The sequence below is a fragment of the Elaeis guineensis genome, chromosome 2, assembly GCF_000442705.2.
Source record: "Elaeis guineensis isolate ETL-2024a chromosome 2, EG11, whole genome shotgun sequence".
Taxonomy (NCBI): Eukaryota; Viridiplantae; Streptophyta; class Magnoliopsida; order Arecales; family Arecaceae; genus Elaeis; species Elaeis guineensis.
Window position 1 is genome coordinate 11026705 of NC_025994.2, and position 15711 is coordinate 11042415.

At 36.6% G+C, this 15711-nt stretch overlaps 1 protein-coding gene across 1 annotated transcript; it reads right to left on the reverse strand.

Moving 5' to 3' along the window:
• Window positions 1–977: 977 nt before the first annotated feature.
• On the reverse strand, window positions 978–1927 carry LOC105061554 (pathogenesis-related protein PRB1-2). The gene has a single exon (XM_010945643.4). The coding sequence runs from the start codon at window positions 1867–1869 to the stop codon at window positions 1234–1236; it is 636 nt and encodes a 211-aa protein (XP_010943945.1). The 5' UTR covers window positions 1870–1927; the 3' UTR covers window positions 978–1233.
• Between the last annotated feature and the right edge of the window lie 13784 nt (window positions 1928–15711).

A 15711-nucleotide genomic window follows, 5' to 3' on the forward strand; every position in this document is an offset into this window, starting at 1 on the left:
TTCGAATATAATTATCTTGAGGATGAGCTTGTCATGTAGGTATGGTAGATCACATTATATTGACAATTTAATCTCATGTTTCAGTACGTCATAATCAAAGGCTCATAATTTTCTTTGCTGATCACATTTGAAAACTAATTTTTAGATACTCAATTATAAGACATCTGTTTTTGCAGCTTATAGACTCTCATTCTTATCTGTTCTTTTTTAACTATTGTGATGCTTCAGATACAACTTTGACCCCATTCTTTTAACCCCCCTTTGAAGAAATCAGGAGCAGGATTTGTTTTGCCTATGACCTGTTTGACCTGTTAGGTTTTTGCTGCTCTGAAACCAAATCTAGAGTGAAGCACAGATCTGAATGCAAGAATTTGTTTCTGCAGAGGTGAATCTGCTATAAGTTCAGGAACATGTAACGATGAATGAAATTGATATATTATTTAGGAAAAGCTTATCTCATGTTAATCCAAAGCTGATTGTATGTTAAATATTCAGAATGAAAAAAAAGGTTAGCAGCTAACGAAATCCTCCTTCAAAAAAGTTCATGAAACAAAGAAAACAATGAACTCCAATATATATTTGCATAACGGACTATGGATCATAGAGATTTGAGATGCCAGCTATGTTTGGCTTGCTAATATGATGAGCAACAGTCATCTACTGCTAAAACAGGCAACGTTACACCCATCCAAATATATATGCACAATTTTTTATATTACAAAATATGCATCATAGGGGATCCGCAATCAACATATACACACATCCTAGGCCACCCTACTTACATGATGGTACTGGCGGCTGAGAACTCGACCTCAATGGTACCGTGACTTTGTTCCCAATGCAAAATTTTTTAATCTGGTGGCATATGTCCTAGTGCAGATTCTCCTAGAAGGAAGTCTGTAGTTCTCGGGCTTCAAAATGTAAATCGCGTGCATAGTTTTTCTAGCTTATGAGACCATGCAAGCACACACGTGATATTTATATTAGGACCCATAAACTCCCCTTTCATTTATTTGATAGGAAATACAAAAACACAAACCTCGAGGTGCTATATATATATATATATATATATATATACGCGCGCGCGCGCGCGCGCGCACACACATCACAATACAACGGCAACCATGCTTCAACACAGCAGGGTGGGCCGGCTATAAAGCATCGTTTTCGAGCTTCACCAAACGAGCAAGCGAGAGAAAAGGGATACACAGGGAGGGCCATGTCACTCTCCTATCACACTACCCGAGCGATAACATCCTCCTCCACATCCGCAGCTTCTGCCTCGGCCATCTCCACAGTTCCTTCCATGGCCTCCTCCACGGCCACTTCAACAAGCTCCCCCATGGCACCTCTCACAGCCTCCATCGCTTCCTCACGGACGCAACGGTATGGCCGCTGCCCTGGCAGGTTGCCACGTGGGTTGTAGCTGCACATGATGAAGTAGTTACCGTTGTTGCATCTCATGCGTGCGCAACCGAGCTGCGTCGATGTGCTCCACACCACCTGCGTGTAGTGCGAGCATGTCCTCCCTGCAGCACAAGTGTTGGATGGGCAGCGGTAATACTGCTTCTCACTCACCCATGAGGCCACCGCAGCGGAGGGAGTGTCCCTGCCGCGGGTGCCGATGTAAATGTTCCAGCCATAGGGGCCGGGTGGGGGAATAGGCCTGCAGTCCCGAACACGCTGGGAGGCGTACCTCTGGGCGAAGTTTGCTAGATTCTGGTTCCAACTCATGCGGGGCAGGCCCAGCGCCGCTCGGGCGGCGTTGTGGGGGCCGAGGTACTCATTCTGGGCTTGGGCAAGATGGATGGTGGAAAGGCAAATGGCGCTCACGATAGCAAGAGAAAATGCAACCTTTGAGAACCCCATTCTCGTTGGTTTAACAGAGGAAGAGTGTGTGATGGGTGAGATGGCTAGGGTTGTTGGTGATATTTATAGATACAGATGGGGTGGCCAGTGGAGGGCATCTTGCCCTTTATTCGCGGCCAACTCTGCAAGGTTAGGTACTCTTTCATCACTGCCTGTTATTCTATATAGCCATCACATTCTATCCTCCAATAAACTAAACATGGTTGTATAGGGTTATGATTCTTTAAGTAAGGGTTGTTTTGGAGGTGTTGTGTAGAGATTTAGGTAGGTCATCGCCTTAAAGATGTGAAAACTTGTGTTTAACAAAGCAAAGGAAAGTCATGCTGCTTCCTTTGCGGGCTCTGGCATCGCTGCTGGCATACTTTGTTCTAACCTAACAGCTGAGCTGTCTATCATCTATTTTGCTTTCTTGGTTTGAGCAATCATAGCAACCAATTTTGGGTTGCAACCATCACTTAAGATCAAGCTATTACGATATTTATTTTCATTTTTTCTTAGAAGTCCATTACAACCTATTGGCTTACAACCTGATGGGAGGACAACTAATTTCCATGTGTTATTACCCATACTAGAATAAATTTCTTTATTAATTAATAGCTTATTTTTGGGGAACATAAAGAAATTTGATCCAAGGATTTTTGCCTTTCTAACTCTTTTAGCTATTCTTGTATAGGCTAAAGATTTCTTTCTCTGTCATTCTCTAATTGTTCCTTTTTGTGTGGAAGATGATTTTATTCTGAAATATATACTTTACATTTAGGAATTGAATTAAACCTATTTTCATAAAATATGATATCTCTCGCTCAGTTATAGTATTGATTGCTATTGAGTCATTAGGTTTTATTATTATGAACCAATATATCTTACAATTTTGTGCATATTCTAAGAATATGCATTCAATTCCTCTTTCCTCTAGCTTTGTCTTTTCGGATGTAAAAATCCTTACAATACCTCTACATCCCGAGTAGTATAGATCAGGCATTCTCTTCCTCGAAAGTTCATAAAAGATTTTATTACTTCTTTTATTAGGAACTATGTTTAATATATGACCAGCTCAAATAGAGCTTCACTCCAAAATCTTGTCTTAAACCAAAATTAGAAAGCATTGCCTCAACTATTTCTATGAGCAACTTATTTTTTTCTTCTGTCATGTCATTATAATATAGCACATAAGGTGCAAAAGTTTCATGAATAATTCTAGCTAATTCAAATTAATCAGGATCATAGTATTCACTACTTGTATCAAATCTTAAATATTTAACAAATATCTCACTATGCCTCTCTTGCTATCATTGTTGCCAATTTTGCCACATGACTAATGCCTCTACCATCATTACTACTACCATTATTATCAGTATCATCACTATTTTCATTAGACCATTGTTGCTATAATTGTTACCTCTACATCATCACTAGTACCCTCACCATCATCATTGTCACTATCACTATCACCGCTACTATCATTGCTATTGCGTTGCTTCTACCATATCACCATCATTATCATCACCCTCTCTACTATACCACCATCATCCCTACTATCAATGCCATCACTAACTCCATTACCTCCTTTGCGGGTACCACCATGTGCTCATTATCAATATGTTTATTTTAAAAACAATTGACTATACTAAGTATGCTTATATTTTTATGAATTAAAAAATAGATATAATTTTTATTTTTATTCTAAAAGTAAAATATAAAAATAATTACAATTGACATATTAAGAGCATATATTTATTTTTTTTATAAATATATTCATTATACCATTAATTGTCTTTGCATTGATTTAGGAACTATGATTGACATCAACTTTGAAACTGTAGTCGATGATGACTTCTTTGTCTTGTTCCCTTAATGAACGATTTGCATGCTTCTGACTTCCATTTGGGCAACATATGTGGGAGGCCGTCCCAACTTTCTTTTATTTATAATAGCATGTTTAGATAACTCCCCTTATCAAGTTGGTCTCAGGTTGCTGGCAAGAGAACTAGGATCGGTACAAGAGATTTGTTATATCAAATAATATTTTTTTTGATAGATTATATTAAATTTATTTTAGAATAACATATTTCGGTACACATGCCTGGTAATTCTACGCAAGGTCTGAATAATGACCCTATTATATTACAAATCCCCAAAAAACTGATGTTGATGGCTACAAGAGTTGTAACGACCTACATTGGCCCCATCGTTTTAGATTTTTTAAGTATTAAAATAATATATAGTTATAATAGCATGATAACAAAATATAATATAAGGTATTGAAAATAATAATATTATCATCCAAGTCACTTTTCAATCAATAAACAGTTAATTTCTTTAAAAGTGGTACACATATTATTGGATTAAAAAATAAAAAACTTGAATTTTGATTATCTAAAAAAATAATATAAAAACTTGACTGTTACAAGATGGCCAGCATTTGCGCCATATTATATGTTTTAGATTTGTTTTAATGTTAAAATAGTATAGTTATAGTAACATTATAGCAAAATATAATATAGGGTATAAAACAATAATCATGTTATTATCCATATCACTTTTAAATATTCAACAATTTAAAGGTTATTTTCTTTACAAGTGATACATGTATTTTTGGATAAAAAAGTGAGTAAAAGAATTTGAATTTTGATTATTTAGGAAAACAATATAAAAGCTAATTATGTTGACTGTTACAACAGTTGAAACAGCCAGCATTTGCCCTATTTTTTAGATTTTTTTTAATACTAAAATAAGATAGCGATAATAACATTATAACAAAAATCAAAATAAGGTATTGAAAAAATAATAATGTTATGATCCAAGTCACATTTCGTCTAATAAAACAGTTATTTTCTTTTCAAATGGTACGTACATTTTTGGACTAAAAAATGGGTACAAAAACTTGAATTTTGATAATTTAGAAAAACAATATAAATGCCAAATTATTGTTGTTTTTCTCATTATGTTCTAGCTCTTATAATGTATTAGCAATTAATCATCGCTGTTATTTTAATATCCATTGCTAAAATATACAAACATGATATATATACCGCTTTGAAAACCATTATAGGGATTGCTACAATATTATGGCCTCCAATAATTGTGTAGATCTTAGAGCACCCTTTATTCATTTTAATATATTGCTATTATTTTAATATCATGCCCTTTATTTGTGGCAAATTTTGCTAGGTTAGGTAGTCTTCCATTACCAATGGTTAATCTATATGAACTTAACATTCTATATATGCTCTAATAAACTAAACGTGATATGATTTTTTAGGATAAGGATTGTTGGAAGTATTGTATCGAGATTTACTCAGGTCGTCTCCTTGAAGACGTGAAAAATTGTGTTCCCAGAAAGGGAAGAAAAAGAGGTTTGCAAAGATGAAATAAAGAAGAATAGAGGCTTGGAAAGATAAATGGCAAGGATAGACGGACAAACAGAGCATCTCATTTCATCGGAAAACGGGAATGCTCCCGTCTTGTACTGTTCAAAACCTTGGGCTGGGGGATCGTGGCAACCTACTTTGGGTTACAACCATTACTCAAGAACAATACGTAAAGGCCCAAAGTTGCTTCCTTCATAAAGAATAACTGGACATCTATTTTTGGCTCCACACGTATGGTAGTTCTTCATACAGCAGACCTTTTGTCGCTTTTATCGCAAGTGGGTTTCAAGCCCCAGTTTGTAGGATAAGGGAAAGGGATTCTACAAGCCACACTGTAGGTCTCATGTTTAATTAAACCCTCAGTAGACTTCATTTAAACATGAAATTTGAATGCACATATAATTATTTGTTTCAGCCTTCAGCATGGCTGAAACTGCCGTTAAATTACTCTTAGAATTTAAATCTATATTATTTGAGCTATGCAAGCAAAAGCCTCCATTAATTAAATTCAAATAAGTCTGTTTGTCTGTTTGTTTTTATTTTGTTAACTTAATGTTTACACTTCTTAATTTGCTTGCTAGAGCTTCTGGAGAATGTCTTGCATTGCGTTTGACTTGGATTTGAGACTCCATGCTAAGGTCACCTTGTTATACATTGTACCATTTCCATAGTTTGTTTTAGGATTCCCAAGACTCGTCTCTCGTGAACTATCTGCTCGAGGCTGATTCACGTAAATTTTGTGTTCTCTATCTTCCAAGTTTAATCCAAGTTTGTTTTACCATCTTCTCTTCGCAAAAGAACCCTAGTTTCTGATATGTAAGAGCAGTTTTCTTATTTTCCCTTCTCCTGCACGTATCAAGGACTAATTAACACTGTAAGTGGGCTATCAAATCCAAACAAACGTGATGCCACGCACTGGTGTGAACGGGTCTAACATACAAGCAATGTAGTCTTTTACTAACTAGATATATTAATTCATAGCCCAGTAGCTGATGTATAAGCTCATCTTATCCATTTTTCATAGACTCCGTTGGTTGACTTACATATCCAATTGGCCTGCATATTGGTTAATTTAACCAGACTTCATTGTCTACAAGACTTTATTCAAGTGACGCAAATTGTACAGCATCAAAAGTTTGACTAACTCAAAGTCCCACATGTACAGCTCGAGGCTTGCGTATAGGTTAATTTCCTCCTTGCAAATGTCACCAAACCGCTGAGAGCGAACCACTTGGTCATATATTTCTCCTAATCTGCTTTGTTGTTTTAATATTTCAAATGGCTGAATTTTTTTATGGCTTTTACTTCCTTTCACAAAATGAAAGCATTTTTATATTTCGCAAGGGAAAAAAAAAAATAGGGACCAACAAGTTGATCGCTGGGAGAGAAGAATTATCCACCGTCTCCTTGCATTGACCGGGGCACCAAGCAGACATTGTCATAAAATACTAGTTAATTTAAGGGGTTCTACCGCGGTGCCACGTACGGAGATTCTCTTGCTGCAAAATATATATATTAAATATATAGAGCTCGATTTGGAAAATAGCAACCCAACGTCTTTCAATCCTCAGTCTTGTACTAGAATTAATACTAAACTATGAGTGCTCTGCTTGCATTATGCGGTGACTGAAAGAGGGAAGCTCAACGGGCATAACCCAGAATAAACCTTGATTCTAAATCTTGACATTGAAAGGGTCGCCACAGCACCTCATACATATCCTCTCTACCTTTTCTTTATTTTTTTTTTTTTAATTTTACGTCTGCGTCCATTAATTATACCTTATAACCGTTGGCTTTTTTATTAGTTCGCACTAAGGCAGACTTTCCGAATTTGCACCGTTTGACAATCCCTTCACCTTCCATCCATAATTGTTTCAGATTTTTTTTTAAAATAATATATTTTTAATAAAATATTTTGAAAATATCATGATTTATAAATTATTTTTAAAATTACTATAGGAAAGATGCCTCATATAAATTTGTGGGTTCAACCCATAAATTCTAAACAGACATGGATAAATTTATGGGTTGAACCCACAAATTCTCAGTCCATGTGGTTCTTTGCACAAATTTTAATATTTGAATTCATGGGTTGGAGCCACGAATTAATTTGAATGGATTTGTGGGTTCAACCCATGAATTCAAAAATTCGTGGGTTCGACCCATGAATCGTCAATAATTTTTTTTTTAAATTTGAATAAAATTCGTGGGTTGAACCCACGGATTCTTGTATTCGCGAGTTTAACCCACGATTTCTCTTTAAAATTATCATTAGATAAATTCATGGGTTCAACTCACGAATTCGAGAAATCATGGGTCCAACTCATAAATTCATTGTCTTTAAATTCAACCCCAGCCCTTCCTAGTCCTCATTGAGAGTTTTTCAGAAATTTTCTTGTATTGGTGCATTTAGTCTACAAATTCTGATCTCCAACCTTAAAATCGATTATCACTTCAAAAAAAGATAGAGTTTTGTCGAAAGGAAAGAGAGCTCGAATGGAGAAAGGAAAGCAACCATCTCGTAGGTATGAAAAGTCTTTTTTTCTAAATAGTGAGTGTAGTGAAAATTTTCAATCAAATTTTTCTAAAAGAAAAGTTGTAGGAGGTAGAATAGTCGATTTAAATAGTTTTTAATAATTTTTATATTAAATTTTTGTTTGAAAGGATGGGTTGGCTATCTATGATTACGCTCAACAAGCCAACGTATCCTACTCTTGTTCACTATTTTTATAGTAATTTTAGTTTTAATAGTAAGTCTTGTTCTATTTCATCGTATGTTAAAGGACAAGTGATTGAATTTGACTGTGAAGTTTTAGATCAAATTTTAGATATTCCATCAGATGATGATAGATTTTTCAGTAGTAGTATTGTTTGGAATCATCCAGTATTAGACTATGCTTCCTATGTTAGAACTCTTTTTGAGAACAATATAAGTGCGATCGTTAAACTTGATGCAAATCTATTACCACTTAAAATTAGGTTAATCCATCATATTTTTACATTTAATTTTTTGTCCAAAGGAGGTCATAGAGAACACGTATCATATTTAAATGTTTATCTCCTCAGAATGGTTCTTTCAGGTGATAGGGTTAATTTGCCCTATTTAATAATATTTTATATGCATAAATATTTTCAAAGCTCAAAAACTATCTTACCATATGGAGCTATTCTGACTGCTATATTTGAGGTATTTGATGTCCACATCATGGCTGATGATAAAGTTATCAAGGTTAAACATAGTGATATTTACAATCATGCATCTCTAAGGTATATGGGGTATACATTTCATGATGGGTATAGATGCGTACGTCTATAGTAGATAAAGAAGAACATAATGGTGAAGGAGGTGGTCAACCTACTGATAGAGAGTAGTTTACATATGCTACACAGTTCGATCAGCAGTCATCCGATCAGCATACATCATCTACTCGCATAGATGCATTGGAGATATATGTTAGCGAGAGATTTGCACATATGGATGCTCGACTGGATGAGGGATTTGCACAGATGGGTGTCCGATTGAATGAGAGATTTGGATGATTTGATCAGTTCATACAGCATTTTTATCAACAATTTCCTCTACCACTACAAGACCTTGCTTCGGATGATTAAACTTCAGTAATTGGTTGCAGTATGTGAGGCTTCATCCGAAGATCTGCCATCTTTTTTATTTATTTTTAGATAAATATATTCGATTTAATGTAAGTATATATAGCTTTCTTTTGTTGCTGTCATTTTAGATGAGAAATCTTATATTCTGATCAAAATTATGTAAAATTTAAGATATAATTTTGGCAGCAAAGTGGTTAATCAATAATTAGTGTCCAAGAACATCCTAAACCAAAAATACATTAGTATCCAATCAATAATTATAAAAAATTGAGTAAAAGAATTTATAATTTGAAAATATATTGAAAATCGATAAGGGCGGTCGACCACCTGAGGAAATCGGTCGATCAAGGCCTATCGAACTGATCGATCGAGCCCGAAACCTGAGGCCGATCGACCATTGTGGCACACAAGCCGAAGCCGTGCCATTGCGATCGATCGCTTGAGAATTTCGATCGATCGTCGCCCACCGAGCCCATCGATCGAGCCAGATAGCTCAGGCCGGTCGACTAGGAGCGTAATTCTTTTTGCATGCGATCGACCGCTCGGTGATTTCGATCGATCGCTATACATCGAGCCGATCGATCGAGCCAGGTCGGCCTGTGAGGTTGACCACTATGGCATGCAAAGTGTGCCAAAGCGGTCGATCGCAGGATCTAGCCAGTCGACCACTAGGTCAGTTCAAGTAATTTTTTTTTAATTTTTTTGTTAAATTATTAAGACCATAATTTTTTTGTTAAATTATTAGGACCATAATTTTTTTATTAAATATTTTTTTGCTTGGATAATCTCCTTTGGCATGCCAAAATGTATTAAGTAAAATATGTGTGATACTATAAATCCATAAATCCATACGTCCTACAAACATAAAAAAATATAAAAATATATACATCATGTGCCATAAGGCGATCTTCGCTTCTTCCTTGCAGGTTGCACTCGACGACCCATAGATGGAGCCTCACTCAATCCCTCCTTAGTACGATGCTCGCCCGGACCCTCAGTCGGACCGTCATGCTCCTTGATACAATGCTCACCCAGACCCTTAGTCGGATCCTTATGCGACTCAATGTGATGCTCCATTGGACCCTCACTCGGTTTCTCATACTCGATCGCTGCATACTCAAAATGTGCTGCAGTCTCCTGTATAGACTGAAACTAGGTCATATCATCATACATATACACAAACGAGGGCATATATGAACTGAATGATGGAAGGTTCGGGATTGGAAATAATGATGAGCAATATCGTCTGGTACCTCCTCTATGTAATATAGGTGCTCCTAATGATGAGAGATGCAGGAAAGGTGAAGGAGGTGGACTCTACAGTGCCACGGCCATGATCGTGGATATCGATGGAGATACAAGCATGCTGTCGAACGACATGGAGGTCTGAAGTACAAATATCTTGGATGAGCTATCCGGATGTGGATAACGAGTCTGAATGAGCCACATGATGAATCTTCGCTAAACTGTCACTCTGACACAAACAAAAGATGAGCAGTAGGCAAATAAGTCTGTGTTAATCACAGAAAATAAAAAGTAAAATATGAAACCTTACCAGATAGTCAATCATCACTCCATAGGGTTAAGTATAAATAATATGAATATAGTCATTCCAAGAGATTATCCAAATAATGTAAATCAGTTATGTTTATCTTGCTCAAATTTGAGATGATCAAGATGATGTCGATAACTTAGTAAAACATGGGTGAAAACCTCCATCACCTCAACAGCATCTCTCCACCTGCGTAATAAAATTATAATGGTGCATACAATTATACTTCAAATACAAAAACTTGGAGTTTGAACATTATAATGGTACATACAATTACATACCTCATGACTAGAGGACCAGCTAGTAATGCACCTCCAACTGCCAAATCCATAATAGGATCTATAGGAGGCTGAAGTAATCTACGAGGAGCTATAAATGGAAACCTATCCCAGACCCACACCTGGAGTAAAATCAAAGGTCCCATAATATCATGTGCATCTATCCTACTTGCCCTATAAAGCTCTCTATACAACCATGCTAAGCCCATACTACCCCAGCTGTAGTGTCCTGCAGCCTCAAAATCAACAAGTAGTAGCAAAAATATTATATGCATCATGTTATTTGATTTATCTGTATATAAACATCTCCCTATCAGCTACAGAATATATGCCCTAGCATAATGTTGTATGGCTATAATGTCTGCATCTAGTGGTAGCTCAAAAAATAGTTGTCCCAACCATGCAAGATTCAATCGGCAACCCTTAAGTTTATCAATAGGTGGGACAACACCTAGCAAGTCAAAGCGGACCTGACGTCAGTCCTAATGTGTGATATCTATCACTGAAAGACCATCAACCAATAAACCCAACTGAATGTTGACGTCCTCCAGAGTGATAGTGCACTCACCAGGTGGTAGGTGAAATGTATGGGTTTTTGGATGCCACCGCTCTACGAACACGATAATTAAATGCCAATCTAGCAAGATGAATCCCATGTGGCTAAGCTCATAAAAATTCATCTACTACAAAAGTAGAACTATCCATATATCCAGCGGAGTCGAGCGAGTAATGACTAGCTCTCGCCATCGACATCGAAGAAAGGAATGCTCCTGTAAACATAAAAAGAAGTTAACTCAAATCTTTGAGTCTTGAAATACATGTAATATAAATACATACCTATCCATCCCAAATGATGGAAGACCAATGAGATGTCTGAGCATATAACACCATCTAATCTATCGACCCTTGCTTTATGTGCACAATACTATAGAAGACATTTGTAAAAATAAATTTTTGATTCTAAATCAAATAAATACATATTTGATACTCCATCAAAGAAACACATATTTGAAACAAATCAGAACAAAAGTAGTATCACATTATAACTGATAATAATACAAAGTTTATTTTCTGATAATAATACAAGTCAGAATAAAAAAGATTCATTCTCTGATTCTCGAATATGTCCATCTACTATGTCCAACTTCGCCACAATTTTGGCACGTAGTTTTATTCTCGGCTTTTGTCCAATCTATTTCATTCTTCAGGCTAGAGGATCGTGGCCTTCCCTTTTGTCGCAACCATTCTTTCTATGGTATAATGGTGATGTCCCTTGTTTGTTACGTCCAATAATCTGCATGCGGGATGGATTGAAATTAATGGCTGTAAGTATAATGATACTCCTCTAATGTATAACATCGATCAACATATCGCGAAAAATCAATTGACACATGTGTACAGATAGCCATCACATGAGAATATAGTAAATGATAACACTACCATTTCTGACACATACATATACGCTCAAATAACCATACTATCTATATGCATATTAGCTTATTAGATCGAAAAATAAATTTTATTTATAATATGTAATAATTTAAACGTATTGATTCTACTAAAATCTACCATCACCTGAGTATTGTTGTCTTTATTGTTATACGGCCCAGAAAATGCTGTTTGGACTTGAAATACTCCACTTGCTCTATCAAACTTTGTGACATTATGAGATGTTACTTTTGATTGGTTGGCAATCACATAAGTTGTAGCAAATAGAACAAATCTTTCATTTCTAGTTAATGCTTCATCTGCCTAGGCACATCGACCATCAAAATATGATACAAGTTGAAAAAATATCAGTTGCACTAATGAAGTTACCAACAGAAAGCGTATATTTTCCAGTACACCATTAAAATATTTAGATAAATTAGTGATCATCATTTCAAATCTTCGACCACCATCATGTGCACGAGACCATTTCTCTACGAGAATTTCATTCAACCATTGAATAGCTTTCGAATTCACTTTTTCAATTTTCATCATACATTTATTGAATTTCCTAAGTTATGTTTGCATTCTAATTATTTTCACCAAAGCTCTGAGTCTGGAGTCCCGAAATCGAGTATTGAAGTTACTCGCTATGTGGCGTAAGCAATAAACATGATGTGCATCTAGTGGTTGCCAGCTAAGATGTTTGTTCTGCAAAGCCGACAATATATGTGAATGTCGATCTGAAATAAGACATATACCAGGACGTGATGTAATACAACATCTAAAATAAGCCAAGAACCAACCCCATGTATCGATAGACTCCTTGTCTACTATAGCAAAGACAAGTGAAAATATTTGGCTGTTTCCATCAATAGCTGTTGCAATCATCAGCTTCTCCTGATATTTTTTGTACATAAATGTAGCATCGATACTGATAATTGATCTACAGTGTTTGAAGCCTTCAATTGATGGTGCAACTACCCAAAAAGCACAATCAAATGCAGCCAATGGAGGATAACCGATGGAAGTGCTGATGAACTTCACCCAAGAGCTGGGATTAAATTCTTGTACAACACGTAACCATTTTGACAATAAGTCATAAGATTTATCCCAATCTCCATATGTCAACGCTATTGCTTTTTGCTTTACCTCCCATAACTTTATATAACTGGCTGTATAGTTGAATCTATTTTTAATAATTGCACCGATACCGGTAATAGAAATTATGGGTATTTCTTTTACAACATCCTGAATTTCATTGACAATAAAGTTTGAATCAATACCAAAATGATCCTGAGAAAGCATAGCTGAAACACATGTATGTGGACCGATATACTTTGTGATTTTAAAGTAATCGTATCGCTTAATAGCTCGAAGCATCTAATTACATCCTGACTCTCTATATTTGCATTTTACCACCCAAAGCTTTGGCTCTGACTCGACAACTCTAAATTTGTAATGCCTCTCAATATGATACTATTTTACTACAGTTTGTAATTCCATCTTATCTGCAAAATGAAGTTCTTTTGACAACTCGATACCTCTTTACCAGCTGGTACACTGTGCCTCTAATCTAAAAGGCATTGATACATTAGCTATCGTCCAATCAATTGATCTAAATATAATATTCCAGAAGGAGCTTCAAATACTCCTAAATTTGGGTGCTCTTCCAAAGGTCGGCACTTTATATTAGTAGAAGTACTAGCTTGCTGAGGATAGAAGTCCATCTTATCTCCACTTCGTATATCATCTTCCTCAAATAGCCGATTATCTATGTGCACCATATCATCGATAGATATATAAATTGATGATTGTCTGATAGTGACACCTGCCACATCAAGATCCACTATAGAAAATTGATCCTCTACATATCTGAAATTTTGAGTCCCTGGTACATGGTCAGTGCCCTAAGTTGTTCTAAATGGATCGATCTGTTTAGTGCCCTGAGTTGTTCTAGATGGATCGATCTGTTCAATGCCCTGAGTTGTTCTTATATCCCTATCGGCTACTTCATATTCATCCTGTTCAGCTTCAATAGGCTACATTTCTAGATACAACTCTGCACCTGATAAACATGGGTGTGAACTAACCGTTGAAAAGATTATTTCAATATCTTCATCTTCATTAATCGAAATCGGTTCATAATTTAATAATATCGACTGCATAACTTGTGAATATCTATATATTATTATGAGTCTATTCTTGCTTCTGTCTACATGAAAGACTCTGCATAATTTATTCTCCAACTCTTCAAATTTAATTTCAGATTTAATTCTAATTATTCTTTGAGGATGACCAACGTATTCAATGCCACTTGGTCTATAAACTATAGAACTATTTATATAGCATAAGGCTGTAATATTTTCTTCCATCACTACATATATAACAAATATAGTAATATTAGCATGCTCTACATAAAATCATCATTAAATACAAAATAAAGTAAACTACATGGCTCAAGATCAGCAATTAAAATAAAATCTTCTCATAACAATTCACTTGAACAAATTATGTGATTCAATAATTTTTTATAATATTATAAAATTTTACATACTTAAAAAAAAATTTACAATTATTAACTTTATTTCTTTTTCACTTGTAACAATTAAAAAAAATGGATAATGATATAAAAAAAATTTACCAGAAGAAGGATGATGGGAACACCGATGATTGGATCGGTAAAAGACAGTCAGGCTTGGGATCCAACAGAGGGAGCAGCCGAAGATGGGGAGTAGCCCGTTGACTGGAAGATGATCGGAGAGATGGGCAAGCAGGGGTGTGGGGGAGGGGGTGAGGAGGACCCCACGGTGGGAGAGAAGGGGAGCAATGTGGGGACCGATCGAGGTCGGGGGGTGGTGGTGGTGGGGGTCGGGGATCGCGATCCGAGCATCAAAAACAAAGAGAGGGGAGGGCAGGGGGTGGGGTTGAGCGGCGCGATCCGACAGTCTGAGAGAATGGGAGCAAAGTGGGGACCATGGAGGGGGGTGGGGGGAGAGGGGGTCCGGGCGATGCGATCCGAGGGTGATGACACAAAAGCAATCGGAGGAGATTGTGAAGGGGTTGGGGCCCAGGGAGAACGATCTTTGTCAGAGGAGAGGAGAGCAGCAAGGTCCGACGGGCGTGATCCAAGGATGACGACACAAAGGCAGCCAGAGGAGGACCGTGGAGGGGGGGCAGGGCCTAAGGGGCATGATCATTGTCGGAGGAGAGGGGAGCAACACGGGACGACATGGGGGAGAGGGGACCGGACAGTCGAAAGAGAGGGGACGGCATAGGGGAGGGGGGACTGGTGGATCGAAGCACTAGGGAGAAGAAAACGTGACTTGGGATCACGAATTAAAATAAAAAATTACTTTGTGGGCTTAAGCTATGAATTCTTAAATTCGTGGGTTGAACCCACGAATTAATCGTTTAATTCATATCTTCACCCCACGAATTCAAATTTCAAAATTCGTGCTTAACGTCCATGTGGATTAAAAATTTGCAGGTTGAACGCATGAATTTATCCCTTGTGAAATATAAATTCATGGGTTGAACCCATGAATTTATCCGACATGCCACCCCAACGGTAGTTTCAAAAATAGTTTGTGAACCACGA